Source organism: Bos mutus, chromosome 6 (assembly GCF_027580195.1).
Source record: "Bos mutus isolate GX-2022 chromosome 6, NWIPB_WYAK_1.1, whole genome shotgun sequence".
Classification (NCBI taxonomy): Eukaryota; Metazoa; Chordata; class Mammalia; order Artiodactyla; family Bovidae; genus Bos; species Bos mutus.
The window spans coordinates 115,211,848-115,226,596 of record NC_091622.1 but is presented as its reverse complement, the minus strand read 5'-3'; the positions used below and the strand labels follow the sequence as shown (position 1 = coordinate 115,226,596).

General features: G+C 50.0%; 1 protein-coding gene across 4 annotated transcripts in view; it reads left to right on the top strand.

The window, feature by feature from the left end:
* The first annotated feature begins 1,987 nt into the window (after positions 1-1,987).
* The window catches only part of HTT (huntingtin), a 132,011-nt gene continuing 119,249 nt past the window's right edge, over positions 1,988-14,749 (top strand). The window contains exon 1 of one of the 4 annotated variants that reach the window (XM_070372788.1): positions 1,988-2,506. In XM_070372788.1, coding sequence (XP_070228889.1) covers positions 2,310-2,506 — 197 coding nt within the window. In that variant the 5' untranslated portion in view covers positions 1,988-2,309. The remainder of the gene's footprint in view (positions 2,507-14,749) is intronic. The other 3 variants (XM_070372786.1, XM_070372785.1, XM_070372787.1) reach the window with 3 other exon arrangements.

The following is a 14,749-nucleotide window of genomic DNA, read 5'->3' as shown; positions in this document are numbered from 1 at the left end:
GGCCTTGAAGGAGCTAGCCTGCTCACACCTTGGAGTTCAGCCTCCTCCAGGACAGTGAGAAGGTAAATTCCTGCTGTTGGAGCCTCCCAGTCTGTGGGGCTTTGTTATAGCAGCCCCAGCAAACGAATACACTTGTCTGTTGCCAGTTACATGGTGGCTCAACCACGTAGGATGTCATAGTTGTCGTGGTCAGGACTCTGGGCACAGCTTAACGAGGTCCTTCACTCCCTGGTCTGAAAGCCTGCCTTCGAGTCCCATCTGCCTCACCTGAGAGCTGGATGGGGCAGGGATCTGCCTCTAAGCTCCTGTGATGCTGGCAGGATTTAGTCCTCTCTGGGCTGCTGGCCACCTGGGCCTTCCACCATGGCAGCGGGCTTCAAGAACATGTGCAAGCTGAGGGTATGGACCACCAGCTGGAGGGAAGGCTCAGTCCTCTGTAACGTAAATCCAGGGGCACCACCTTTGCCCATCACACTGTTAGAGGTGTCAGTGAAAATTCAATTAACAAGTTTAAAAAGAATTTTATTCAAACTAGGGGATATATGTATACCTATGGCTAATTCATGTTGAGGTCTGACAGAAAACAACACAATTCTGTAAAGCAATAATCCTTCAATTAACATTTTTTTTTAATTTGAAAAAAAATAAAGTGAAGATTATAACTCAGGAGACAAACTCTCAGAAGCTTTGAGAGAGCCTGTTAAAAGCCCAAGGCACAATCCTATACAGTTTTGAGACAAAGGATCATGCATCAAAGTTCACTAAGGATATAGGAAAACTACAAACTGAGCAGTAAGTCATTACGACCCCCTACAGAGCTGGGAAAGAATGCTAATCTTGTAAGAAATTGCACTGCTAGGTCAGAAGGAAGGAAGGTTGATCTCTGCAGGCCAGGCGGCTCTCCTGTCTTTGAGGAGGTCTGGTTAATGGGTAAGGCAGACAGCACAGAGAACTTTGTGTTTAGCTTTTTTTGTCGGACCTTAATACGTAAACTTTAATCAGAAGCAAGCCACCAGTGACAGCCCACACTCAGGGTGCTGCCAACCACAGTATCTGACCGCCTGGAGCCCAGCCACTGTGCCGGTCCTGTGGACAAGGGCTGTTATTATATGCATACCATCAGGGGACCGGGACCCCAAGGCTGGCGGCATGTTTCTCTGAGGTCCTTGCCCTGAAGGGGGCCGTTCCTGTTCCCCTGGGGACAAGGTTTCCTGTGGCAGTGCTGGGTTTCCACTCACCTGGCTGCTTTGGGAAAACAGGCTCTGAAATCAGGTAGAGATGTGGCTTGTGGCCCAGAACAGGGGACTTCTCCTGGGGGTCACCCACGTGCCACTCCTCTGCTTGCTCAGGGCCCCCCTCCAGGTGGTGAGGCTCTGGAGCCCCGGGCCCGCCCACGCAGCCGGCCTCGGCCGAGGAGCGGGACACCCTCCTCCTGGGTCTGGCGGTCATGCCGGTGGGGGACCTCTGGGGCCAAAGCTGCTTCTCGCTATACCAGCCACGGACTCTCGGGGCAGCAGGCGCAGACCAGGCAGGTTCTGACCAGCCGTGCCAGCCCCAGGCCCCTTGGTTCTTCCTCGGGCTGCGCAGTGACCCTCCAGGGATGTGCTCTCCTCCGGGGACCACACCTGGGCTCCACCTGAGAGTGCCCTGGCTCCGCCGGGGCGCACCTCTCTCCCCTCCCTCTTCTGCAGGGCTGTCCCGTGAGCTCTCCCTCCGCCCGGGACGCTGAGTGGGCAGGCTCCCTCGCAGGGTCTCCGGCTCCGAGCTCGTGGCCGGCCTGCTCTGCCACCCGCAAGCGTCATCTGGGGGCTGCTCTCCTAGCGGGTTCTTCGTCAGCGAGGCGGAGGCTCACAACCGCCGCGCCCCGCCGCGCCCCGCCCCTCATCGCAGCGTCGCGCCGCGCCGCGCCGCGCCCCGCCCTGTCGCCCCGCTCCTCCACGCCGCGCCCCGCCCCCTCCGCGCCGCGCCCCTCGTTCTCTCCTGGGAGGAGCGCACCGATGTTCGTGGCCTCGGCGGCTCCAGGAGGCGAGACGGCGGGCGCGGAGAGCCGCGCGGGCGCCACGTCTGGCCATTGGTGGGGGCTTCCGCCTTCGGCTGTCAATCCCGTCGGCTTGGCCCCGCCCCGCCCGACGGCGGAGCGTCGCGGGGCGTAAGGCCGAGGGGGCTGCCGGGACAGACCCAAGATGGCCGAGCGCCTGGGTTCCGTTCCTGCCCTCGGCCTCGAGCCTCATTCATTGCCGCGCTGCTGAGCGGAGCCGCGAGCCAGCCCGAGGGCTCCGGGCGCTGTCCCCGCGGGGCGGCAGGCCGCCATGGCGACCCTGGAAAAGCTGATGAAGGCCTTCGAGTCCCTCAAATCCTTCCAGCAGCAGCAGCAGCAGCAGCCTCCGCCGCCGCCTCAGCCGCCTCAGCCCCCTCAGCCGCCGCCGCAGGCGCAGCCGCCGCCTCAGCCGCCCCCGCCGCCGCCGCCGCTTGGCCCTGCCGCGGCCGAGGAGCCGCTGCACCGACCGTGAGTGCTGACCCGCCGCAGCTCGGCCCCAGCCCTCCCCGGCCTTCGCCAGCCTCCCGCTGAGGCACGGAGGCGGCCCCGGCCCTCTGCCCGCCCGGCTGCCCACTTTGGGGAGGAACCGGGGTTGCGTTGTGAGCAGGACTCGGCCGCGCCGAGGCCGCGTCCAACCGCCCCCCCTCCTCCTGCTCTGAGGGGAGCAGGGGTGCGCCTGGGCGCTCCGCGAGGAGCCGGGAATTTGGAGCCAGAGTGATGCGGGGACAGTGGTGACCTCATGCCCGGGGACGTCGGACTGGAGGGCGGGGGAGCGCGCGCGGTCCAATGGGGAGTCTCTGGCGGGGCCCCCTTTAAACAGCCTGGGAGTCAATCGGGCCCGTCTTCTCGCAGCCTCAGGGCTTTTCGTTTAGTTAGGGGGTCGCAGCAGAAGAATGAAGTGTCGGGAAGAGACCGGCTTGTCTCAGTTCTAGTCGGTCTGCAGGCCCCTTAAATGAGCGGTGGTCGCCCCGTAAGTGTGAACTTAGCCAAGATGGTTGATATTAACGTACGAGAAACATTAACACGGACTTCAATACTGGGAAGAGTGGATTGAAGTTTATTGTTTGCAATTGGAAATAAATCGCGGCTTGCTGAGGGAGAGGTTAATCGCCGGGGCGAGTGATGTGCGTCTCACGTGCATCGCAGTCTCGCTGGCCAGAACCTGGATGGGTGTCTCCGGACAGTCTCCTGTCGCAGACATCCTGGTACTGTTCGGTGCTTGTGCTAGGGAAATTTTCGAAACAGAAGAAGAGAGGCCATTTGATGTCACCTTCTTACAGAGCCCGAGTGCTTTCCCCTGAAGTCTTGGGTCTTCCGCAGAGGTCAGGGTGTGCCCTTCGGGTCTTTCTTTCATGTGCGGGCATTTTATTTCTCATCTGGATTTGTACAAGAGGGCATTTAATGAGGGCAGTTTTCGGGAAGCAGCCCCTTGAAGAAGTTCACCTTAATGTTAAGGTGGATTCATTTTTAGTCATGTTTTCATCTTTGTTTCTGACATAATTCCTTGCTGTGTCCTGAGGTTTAATCAGGAAATGAGTATTTGGAGAGTCATTTTGGCTTATCTGTTAAAATGTAACAGTAAAGCGCTTTTTCTGCTAAAAGGTGAAAAACCTGTTTGGATACTTTGAGAAAAAAAGAAAATCTAACAACTTGACTTTTCTCTGCAGCAAATAACTTATAACCATGACCCGTTCCAGACTTAGCATAGTTCTTCTCTGTGGAGGTAGAAGTCAGAGAAGTTCACGCATCTTGGCATCTCTTGGATCTTGTGTACAAACAGGAAGCACTAGGCAGGGCTCTGGGTGGGAAGGAAGGTCTTATTGCCATCCCTGTCTGCTGTTCCAGCACTCGGTCAGTCTAAAATCATGTGTTCTGTTTCTTATGCTGTTTTGACAGAACCTTAATATGGTGTCTTCTTCAAAATACAGATGTGAAGAGGTTTCTTTCTTAAGCCAGCTTGACAAAGTAGATGTTTCATTACTTTATTGTAAGGAAATGTATGATTGACTTATTTTTAAAATGTAGTCTGTCATCTTTGCATAAACAATACATTAACATGATACAAATTCCAAAATCTCAGACAGGTAATTAACATGTCTCTCCCGTTCCTTTCTCCTGAGTACCTAACTGCGTTCCCAGAGGCAAGCACTGTTAGACTTCTTCCTTGTGTATCCCACCTGGGATAACTTGTGTGTGTATATATATGGATAGACTTTAAAATTTTTAAAAACAAAAATACTTCAGAATAGCAACTTTGAAAGGTTCTTAGCATGCTCTGAAATCAACTGCATTTGGCTTAATTATAGTTATAAAATACATAAATGTATTTTTATGTACTTTGCTGTTGAGAAAGCAAATATTCATTAATTTTGAGTAACAAACCCCCTGCTTACAAATTTGGATCTTAACATGTCTCTTCATATGTTTAAGCTGAAAAATCCCTTCCCCAAAATAAGATTGGCCAAAAGTAATGAGAAAGTAACTGTTCTGTTTTTATGGTTCTTGCTGCCTGTGGAACTGTAGTGTCACCAGCTGAGCGTGGGCTCCGATTAAGGATCTGCGTGCCTGCTCTGGGCTCAGCGTATGGTATGCAGGGTTCTGCGAGGTGCTGGCTGCAGTCTCTAGAAGGCTGGCGTGCAGGGGAGTGCCAGAGCTCGGCAGGGTCCTCACTGCAATTATGAGGCAGTTGGCATTGGCCTTTGGCACTTTTTCACTCTCCTTCATATTCCCTCCTAGATTTTCCCTGACTTTAATTATTTGCTGAACATCTAACGAGTGCCAGCCAGTATCCTAAATAGGTGCAGTGCTACGGCCTTGAACAGATAAAGCTCTGCCCTCATGAAGCTTACATTTTAGTGAGGGGCACAGACTGTAAACAGGGTGCCTAAGTTAAACACACGGCATGTTAGCGGCAAGTGGAGGAGGAATGGCAGCAAAGCGGGGAAGGGAGGCAGTGACGGTTTTCAGATAGGATGTCCAGGGAAGGCCAATGAGTCGGTGGCTTTTGAGTAAAGACCAGGCCCAGGGAGCAGGTCCAGACTCCCGAAGAGGACTCGAGAGGTGGTGGGTGTGGCCTGTTGAATTCGGGAGAGGAGACTTCGTGGGAGCTGAGGTCCGAGAGAGAGAGTGCCTCGCCAGATCAGTAATCCCTTCCAGATGGAATAAAGACAGTGACATTTATTCTAAGTGAGGTGGGAAGGATTTGAGTTCCGTTTTAAAATGAATACTGGCTGAGAGCCGAGTTGACGGACAGCCTGGGCAGCAGCAGGAAGCCAGTTAGGAAGTTGGTGGCGTGATCAGGTGCGAGATGATGGTGAGTTCTGTCGGCAGCGGCAAGCTGGGAAGTGGCTGAATTTTGGAGGTGAAACCAACAGGACTTGTTCTTCTCTGCTGAGCATGGTCTAGCCATAGTTGGTGTTATCGTTCAGGGTTCCATGCAACTGCAAATAGCAGAGAACTCTTCTGCAGTTACGTAAACAGGTCAGAATTTATTATGAGACAAAAAGACGTCCGTGTGAGGAAGTTCCACAGTGATTGGTGCCCAGCTTTGTTTTTTGTACTTGTAAGTCCCTGTTCTCATTCTTTCCCATTTTTTAAGTTGAATTATTGTCTTTTTATTGTTGAATTGTGACAGTTCTTCATAATATTCTTGGTACTAGACCCTTATCAGATACACAGTTTGTGAAATTATGCTCCCTCTCTTGGGTTGTCTCTTCACTTTTTTTCCCTGCACTGCACGGCTTGTGGGGTCTCAGTTCCCTGACCAGGGACAGAACCCCAGGCCCACGATGGTGGAAAGAGTGGAGTCCAACCACTGGACCGCCAGGGAAGTTCCCCCTAGACAGTCTTTTCTAAAAAATATTTTTAAGATTCATTTATTTTTGGCCGTGGTGGGTCTTTGCTGCTGCATCCGGGCTTTTCTCCAGTTGCAGTGAGTGGGGCCTGTGCTTACTTGCGGTGTACGGGCTTCAGTGGTTGTGGTCCATGGGCTTAGTTGCTCCAAGGTGTGTGGGATCTTCCCAAGCCAGGGATTGAACTGGTGTCCTTTGCGTTACAAGGCAGATTTTTAACCACTGGACCTCCAGGGAAGGTGTCCCCCCCGCCCCATACAGTCTTGATTTCTGTTAATTTTTATCCCAATTTCAAGTGAAGTGTGAGTCCTCAACTTTATTCCTTCTCAAGATAGTTTTGGCTACTCTGGGCCCCTTGCATTTCCATTTAAACTATAAGAGCAGATTGTCCGTTTCAGTGAGGAAGCCAGCCAGGATTCTCTGATGGGGATTGCCTGGATCAACTCGGAGAGTATCGGCGTCTCATCAACATGAAGTCTTCTGGTTCCTGAACACTGGCCCATGCTTTGTGCATGTGGTCAGACAGTCAGTGTTTCAGGCTTTGTGAGCACACCTCTAGCTGCTGTTCGGCTCTGCCACTGTGGGTCAGAGTGGCCTGATGCTGCAGGCAAAAGAGCAAGTGCGCCTCTGTGCCAGGGAAAGTTTGTTAATGACGTGGAACTTTGAATTTTGTGTGTAACTTTCCCATGTCATAGAAGACTACTCTTTGATGTGTTTTGTTTTTTTTTTGTCAACCATTAAAAAGTGTAAGAACACTTCTTAGACTGTCCAGGACAGGCAGGCTCTGGTTTGCCCCCCACCCCGGATCAGATATGCTGAGACCGCTTTGGGGAAGCATTGCTTCTTCAGTTGGTTTTTCTTAACTAGCTTAAAAAATTATAAAAATTGCATGCCTACATTGTAACAGCATCTTCAGCTAGCACAGAAGATGACAAGGAAGACTTCCTCCCTGGCTGTCCTAGCCTTATTCTCTAAGAATAACAACTAAGCTGCTTTTGTTTTCTCTGGCGTTTTAGTGCATGTACAAGTCGTGTGTTTTTTTTTGCTCACACTATATTTTTTCATTTAGCAATATATTGAAGATGTTGTTTCGTAGCAGTACATATAATTCTTACTGGCTGGCTATGCAATGCTGTGGAATTTCTTTGTAAAAGAGGACTCACAGAGGTTTCAAGGCAGAGGTCTTTCCAGAGCCGTCCACATTCAGAGGCCCCACCCCATTACCTCTGGTCCCTGAACGTGAGCCCGCCACTCAGTAAACCACAGACAAGACTTGCCACGGATTCTTGCTGCTCAGCGTGTGGTTTCAGGGCCAGCAATTTGGTATCACTTGGGAGGGTATAAGAAGTACAGGATCTCTGCCCAACCTTAGACCTGCTGAGTCACGAGTCTGCATTTCAACAAGGTTTGTGAGCAGTTTTTGTGCACGTAAGGCTTGAGAAGCTCTGCTGTAGATGATCAGGCCCTATCTTTCTGATGTTATAATATGTGTGAATCACAATAAACTATGGAAAATTCTGAAAGAGATGGGCATACCAGACCACCTGACCTGCCTCTTGAGAAACCTATATGCAGGTCAGGAAGCAACAGTTAGAACTGGACATGGAACAACAGACTGGTTCCAAATAGGAAAAGGAGTACGTCAAGGCTGTATATTGTCACCCTGCTTATTTAACTTATATGCAGAGTACATCATGAGAAATGCTGGGCTGGATGAAGCACAAGCTGGAATCAAGATTGCCGGGAGAAATATCAATAACCTCAGATACGCAGATGACACCACCCTTATGGCAGAAAGTGAAGAGGAACTAAAGAGCCTCTTGATGAAAGTAAAAGAGGAGAGTGAAAAAGTTGGCTTAAAGCTCAACATTCAGAAAACTAAGATCATGGCGTCCGGTCCCATCACTTCATGGGAAATAGATGGGGAAACAGTGGCTGACTTTATTTTTCTGGGCTCCAAAATCACTGCAGATGGTGATTGCAGCCATGAAATTAAAAGACACTTACTCCTTGGAAGGAAAGTTATGACCAACCTAGACAACATATTGAAAAGCAGAGACATTACTTTATCAACAAAGTCTGTCTAGTCAAGGCTGTGGTTTTTCCAGTGGTCGTGTATGGATGTGAGAGTTGGACTATAAAGAAAGAATTGAACATCGAAGAATTGATGCTTTTGAATTGTGGTGTTGGAGAAAACTCTTGAGAGTCCCTTGGACCGCGAGGAGATCCAACCAGTCCATCCTAAAGGAGATCAGTCCTGGGTGTTCATTGGAAGGACTGATGCTGAGGCTGAAACTCCAATATTTTGGCCACCTGATGCGAAGAGCTGACTCATTGGAAAAGACCCTGATGCTGGGAAAGATTGAAGGCAGGAGGAGAAAGGGATGACAGAGGATGAGATGGTTGGATGGCATCACCGACTCAATGGGCATGGGTTTGGGTGGACTCTGGGCGTTGGTGATGGACAGGGAGGCCTGGAGTGCTGCGGTTCACGGCGTCACAAAGAGTTGGACACGACTGAGCAACTGAACTGAACTGAATGTAGCAATGCCGTCTGCATTTGGGAGGGAAGACTTGAGGCGCTCACGATGCAGCTGTGGCTGAGGTGGTGTTGTTTCTCTGTCCTAGGCCGTGGAGCGTTTGTGTGGCTCTAAGTAGGTTGTAACACTGCCAAAGGAGCTGTGGTGGCATTAAGAGCCCTGGCTGCTGGGAACGGGGCCTTAAGTGGGGCCTGGACGGGTGACCCGGAAGAACTGCTTTCGGCCAGGTGCCTGCCGTGTGCCAGGGCCCTCTGCCCTTGGGTTACAGCGGTGAACAAGGGCTGGTGATAAATCCTGTGGAGAAAAATGAAACAGAATTCGGGAGGGTGGTGCTATGGGGTATGGTTTAGGGTGTGAGGCCCGCTGAGAAGGCGCCTCTGAAGCGGAGCAAGTGAGCGGGCCGCGTGGGTGTCTGAAGGAGGAGCGTGAGGAGGCCAGGAGGGGAGGTGAGGGGCAGCCCTGGACGGCCTCATGCCCCAGTCTGAGGACTTCGGATATTCCCCTGCCCAGATGCACACTTGTGTTGTCAAACAAGTGATGTAATTTGTGATGCTCAGCCAACGCCAGATGCTGGTGCGAAAGAAACTGGGTCACTTCATCATCGCTGGCGGGACTTCGAAAAGAGAGAGCTGCTCTGTTTATGGCAGTTTCTTACAGAACCGAACTTTCAATTACTACATGATCTGGCTGTAGCACTCCTGGAGGTTTATCCCAGAGAAGTGGGAACGTATGTTTATGTGAATCTGTACGCAAGTGTTTGTAGCAGCTTTACTCATAGTAGCTCCAAACTAGAGTCCAGTTAGATGTCTTTCAACAGGTGATTGGTTAGACTGCTGAGCAGTAGGAAAAGGAACAAGCTCCTGATAACACACGCAGCCGCTAAGGTGACTCTTAAGGAGATTGTGCTAGTGGAAACAGCCATTCCCCAAAGGTGACACACTGTTTGGGAAGTGGAAGCGTCAGTCGCTCAGTCGTGTCTGACTCTTTGCGACCCCGTGGACTGTACTGTCCGTGGGATTCTCCAGCTCAGAATACTGGAGTGGGTAGCCTTTCCCTTCTCCAGGGGGTCTTCCCAACCCAGGGATGGAACCCAGGTCTCCCGCATTGCAGGCGGATTCTTCACCAGCTCAGCCACCAGGGCAGCCCTATGTACTGTCTGGTTCTACTTCTATGAAGTCTTTGAAATGACACAGTTGTAGGAGTGGAGAACAGATGAGTGGTTGCCAGGGGCAGGGGAGGGCAGAGGGCGAGGGAGTGGGCGTGGTTCTGAAGGGCAGTTCAGGGATCCCCATGGCGATGGGAGTGTCCCCTCTCATGACCGGTGGCAGAGACACGAAAATGTACACATCTGAGAAGCTGTGTAGAGCCACATAGATTCACACAGACGAGTAAAACCGAAATCTGAAGGTCAGTGGCACTGTTCCGTAGCACTGTTCTGGCTGTGATTGCTTTGGAAAATGTTCCCCTTGGGGGAAACTGGGGGAACTGTACCCTGAATTTCGTTTATTTCTTATGATAGCACATGAATCTGCAATTACCTCATTAAAAGCTTTAACGATAAAGGCCACCCAGGTGGACAAGGGAGTAGGCGTGAGAGAGGCTGTGGAAGGAATGGAAGCTGGTTGGAAGGAATCAGATCAGCTGAGAGGCTGCTACGGGGCTCAGAGCCCGAGCTGGGATGGCTGGCGCCCGGCAGGCGGCAGCGCTGGGGGGGTCGGCAGTGCTGGGGGGGGTAGTGGTTTTTCGTACGATCATAAGGGCTGCAACCATCGCTCCTGTCTCATTTCTGGGACATTGCGTCACCCAGAAAGAAAGCCGTCTCTACAGCAGTCAGTCCCCGCCCCCTCTGCCTCCCCCAGCCCTGGCAACCCCCGATCTGCTTCTGTCTCTAGGGCACTGCCAGTTCTGGATGTTTTTTATGAACAGAATCATTCACGTCAGGCCTTTGTGTCAGATTTTATTCACTTAGTGTAACAGATTGGACTTTGAACTGCACTTTCTTCTATAGTATTCAGTTAAATCACTAGTAAGAAAGGCATTAATAGCTTTTTTCTAAGGTATAGACTGTGTAGTGGGGAACCATCAGGCCTTGCTTTCCCTAACCAAACAGGACTTTTTTTTTGGCCACACCACACAACTTGAGGAATCTTAGCTCCCCAACTAGGGACCGAGCCTGGGCCCTTGCCATTTGTGAAAACGCCGAATCCTAACCACTGGGCTGCCAGAGAATCCCCTCATCCAGTACTTTATTTTGAAATTATGTCTGAAACATAATTCCAAAGTGACTTAGGCATTTCTGTTCCTCCTCTGAGGAAAGAGGATCTCTCCAAAGGAGTTCCAATCTGCTAGGAACACTCTCACATTAGTCTAGTACTTGGCTAAACTTAAAGAGCCGCTGATGTGGAATCGGCAGACCTGGCTGGCTGCCCGGCCCCTTACTGCCGCGCTCCTGCCACGGGGCCGCCTCTGGGCCTCAGTTCTGCGTCCTGTGTGGGGTGTGCAGACCCTGACTCGGGATGTGTGTGTGAAAGGACCCGTGAGCATGAACAGCAAGGTGCGAGGTGAGTGGTTGTCTTCAGTTCCTGGGGTGGTCCAGGTCTTCTCTTGCACACCCTCAACCTGGAATCAAATTTTCCACGTTTCATCTTAAAATAACATAATTCTAAACATGTGAATTTGGATGAGAGGGCTTGAATTCCTGTTTTCAGAATTATTTCTTAGATAATCCGTTTGATTGTACCGTGCTGTACTAGGGCTTCCCTGGTAGCTCAGATGGTAAAGAATCTGCCAGTAATGTGGGAGACCCAAGTTCGATCCCTGAGTCGTGACGATCCCCTGGTGAAGGGAATGGGAGCCCACTCTAATGTTGCTGCCTGGAGAAGTCCCATGGATAGAGGAGCCTGGCGGGCTACAGTGCACCGGGTCGCAAAGAGTCAGATGCGACTGAGTGACTTAACACTTTCACTTACTATGATCTGGAGACCTTGATTTTCATAGGTCCCTCCTTACAGATGACAACCACAATGGTGTGGTCACTCACCTCGGGCCAGACATCCTGGGGTGTGAAGTCAGTGGGCGTTAGGACACATCACTACGAACACAGCTAGTGGAGCTGATGGAATTCCAGCTGAGATATTTCAAATCCTAAAAGATGATGCTGTTTAAGTGCTGCACTCAATATGCCAGCAAATTGGGACAACTCAGCAGTGGCCACAGGACTGGAAAAGGTCAGGTTTTTTTCCAGTCCCAAAGAAAGGCAATGCCAGAGAATGCTCATCCTACTGCACAGTTGCACTCATCTCACACGCTAGCAAGGTAATGCTCAAAATCCTTCAAGCTGGGCTTCAGCAGTACGTAGACTGAGAACTTCCAGGTGTACAAGGTGGATTTAGAAAAGGCAGAGGAACCAGAGATCAAATTGCCAACATTTGTTGGATCATAGAGAAAGCAAGGGAATTCTAAGAAAAAAATCTGCTTCGTTGGCTATACTAAAGCCTTTGATTGTGTGGATCACAACAAACTGTGGAAAATCCTTAAAGAGATAGGAATACCAGACCACCTGACCTGCCTTCTGAGAAACCTGTGTGCAGGTCAAGAAGCAACAGTTAGAACTGGACATGGAACAATGGACTGGTTCAAAATTGGGAAGGGAGTACGTCAAGGCTGTATATTGTCACTCTGCTTATTTAACTTGTATGCAGAGTACATCATGCGAAATGCCAGGCTGGATGAATCACAAACTGGAATCAAGATTGCAGGGAGAAATACCAGCAATCTCAGATATACAGATTGATACCACCCTAAGGGCTTCCCTGGTGGCTCAGCTGGTTAAGAATCTGCCTGCAGTGCGGGAGACCTGGGTTCCATCCCTGGGTTGGGAAGATCCCCTGGAGAAGGGAAAGGCTACCCACTCCAGTATTCTGGCCTGGAGGATTCCATGGACTGTATAATCCATGGGGTCGTAAAGAGTCAGACATGACTGAGCGACTTTCACGCAACACTCTAATGGCAGAAGACGAAGAGGAACTAGAGTCTTGTGATGAGGGTAAAAGAGGAGAGTGAAAAAGCTGGTTTAAAACTCAACATTCAGAAAACTAAGATCATGGCATCTGGTCCCATCACTTCTTGGCAAATAGATGGGGAAACAATGGAAACAGTGACAGACTATATTTTCTTGGGCTCTAAAATCACTGCAGATGGTAACTGCAGCCACAAAATTAAAAGATGCTTGCTCCTTGAAAGAAAAGCTATGAAAAACCTAGACAGTGTGTCAAAAATCAGAGACATTACTTTGCCGACAAAGGTCCGTCTAGTCAAAGCTATGGTTTCTCCAGTAGTTGTGTGGATGTGAGAGCTGGACCATAAAGAAGGCTGAGAGCAGAAGAATTGATGCTTTTGAACTGTGGTGCTGGAGAAGACTCTTGAGAGTCCCTTGGACTGCAGGGAGATCAAACAGTCAATCCTAAAGGAAATCAACCCTGAATATTCATTGGAAGGACTGATGCTGAAGCTGAAGCTGTAATAGTTTGGCCACCTGATGTGAAGAGTTGACTTACTGGAAAAGATCCTGATGCCGGGAAGGATTGAGGATGAGATGGTTGGATGGCATCACCAACTCAATGGACATGAGTTTGAGCAAACTCCAGATCATAAAAGACAGAGAAGTCTGGCATGCTGCAGTCCATGGGGTCGTAAAGAGTCAGATGTAACTTAGTGACTGAACGACACCCACCACCTTGCAGATGGTGTTTATGTACAGGTTGCATCATTACCAAGTTAGAGGGGATGACAGTGGTTTGTTTTGATTTTGAAGGTGGAGTTTATAAAAAAATGATTGAAAAGTCAGGACAGTTCTTACCCTGTTTTTCCAGTTCTCACCTTGTTCATCCAGTTCCTGCCGAGATCAGGGCAGTTCCATTTCAATTGCTTTGATTTCCATACTTACACCTTCCGTAGAAGCAGTCAGTTTGACATGTCAGTTCAACAGTTGAATCTAATTAAATCTCATGGGGGAATGAAATCGTTGTAGTTTTCTTAAACCGCCAAGTTGTTTATTGGACAGAATAAGATGGGAAGGAGGTGTTTCAGGCAGGCACCAGGGAGGTATTTCCAGGGGCCAGAGCTCCCTGCAGGCTCCAGTACTGACCTGGGAAAGCTGGCTGAGACCAGGCCGCCCAGGGCCTGGTTAGGCCGCCTGGTGTTTGCACCATGGGGGATTGTTCGTTGCTTTTGCAGCTGTGTTGCTGCCCTGACATCCTTCAGGGTATGGTATTGGATGGATTTTTTTTTTTCAGTTTTCTGATATTTTTGGCTAACGTCTCTATGTTGGGGTGTCTGAGAATGAAGTCTGGTCTTCAGACTTTAAAATATCCGCTTTAAAATGTGGGTATTCTTCAGTGTGATAAAAGGCAATTTTGTTGGATAATTCTTTATGTAGCAATCAGATGGTTTGTTTTTATGCTCCTCACCCAAGATAGGTGCGTCCGTGCGCGCTCAGTTGTGTCCGACTCTTCGTGACCCCACGGACTGTAGCCCCCCGAGGCTCCTCTGTCCATGGAGTTATCTAGGCGAGAATACTGGAGTGGTTGTCATTTCCTCCTCCAGGGGATCTTCTCTCCCCAGGGATCAGACCACACCTCTTGCTTCTCCTGCGTTAATAGGCGGATTCTTTACCACTAGCACCACCTAGTAATTATTGTTTGAATTTTAATATAAGATCAGTAACCACTGAAGACCGTCCATCTATCTACCTGAAGGATTTTATTATTTTAGAACTACCTGTTGAGTGCAGAAAAGACTAGAATTCAATCAGAGCAAATGTTTTCCCCCTCAAATCTGTGTGGATTGCTGGGAAGTGATTTTGGATGAGTTCGAAGAGATCTGAAACGTGTGCTTTCTTCGTAGCTGACCGTGATGGGACGTGTACTCACTCTTTCTGGCAGGAAAGTTGTGACAGTTAGGGTCACAGGCGGGCCGTCACTGACGTCTTGGTCACACCTGTGGGCTGCAGCTCAGACTCCACAAGCTGCTTGAGCTCAGTCCTGTGGGACTGCTCCTCATGGTCTCTTTTTTTTAAGCTTTGCTGTTTCTACTTCTCTTTCCATCTCTTGGTTTTGGAACTCCAGTTTAACATAATTATCATTTATCTTCCGAATCCTGTTTGTAAGACCGACTCAAGACTTTTGAGTCAGTTTTATTGTGCATTTAACCTACTCTTTGGGCTTCCCTGTGGCCGAGCTGGTAAAGAATCTGCCTGCAGTGCGGGAGACCTGGGTTCGATCCCTGGGTTGGGAAGATCCCCTGGAGAAGGGAACAGCTGC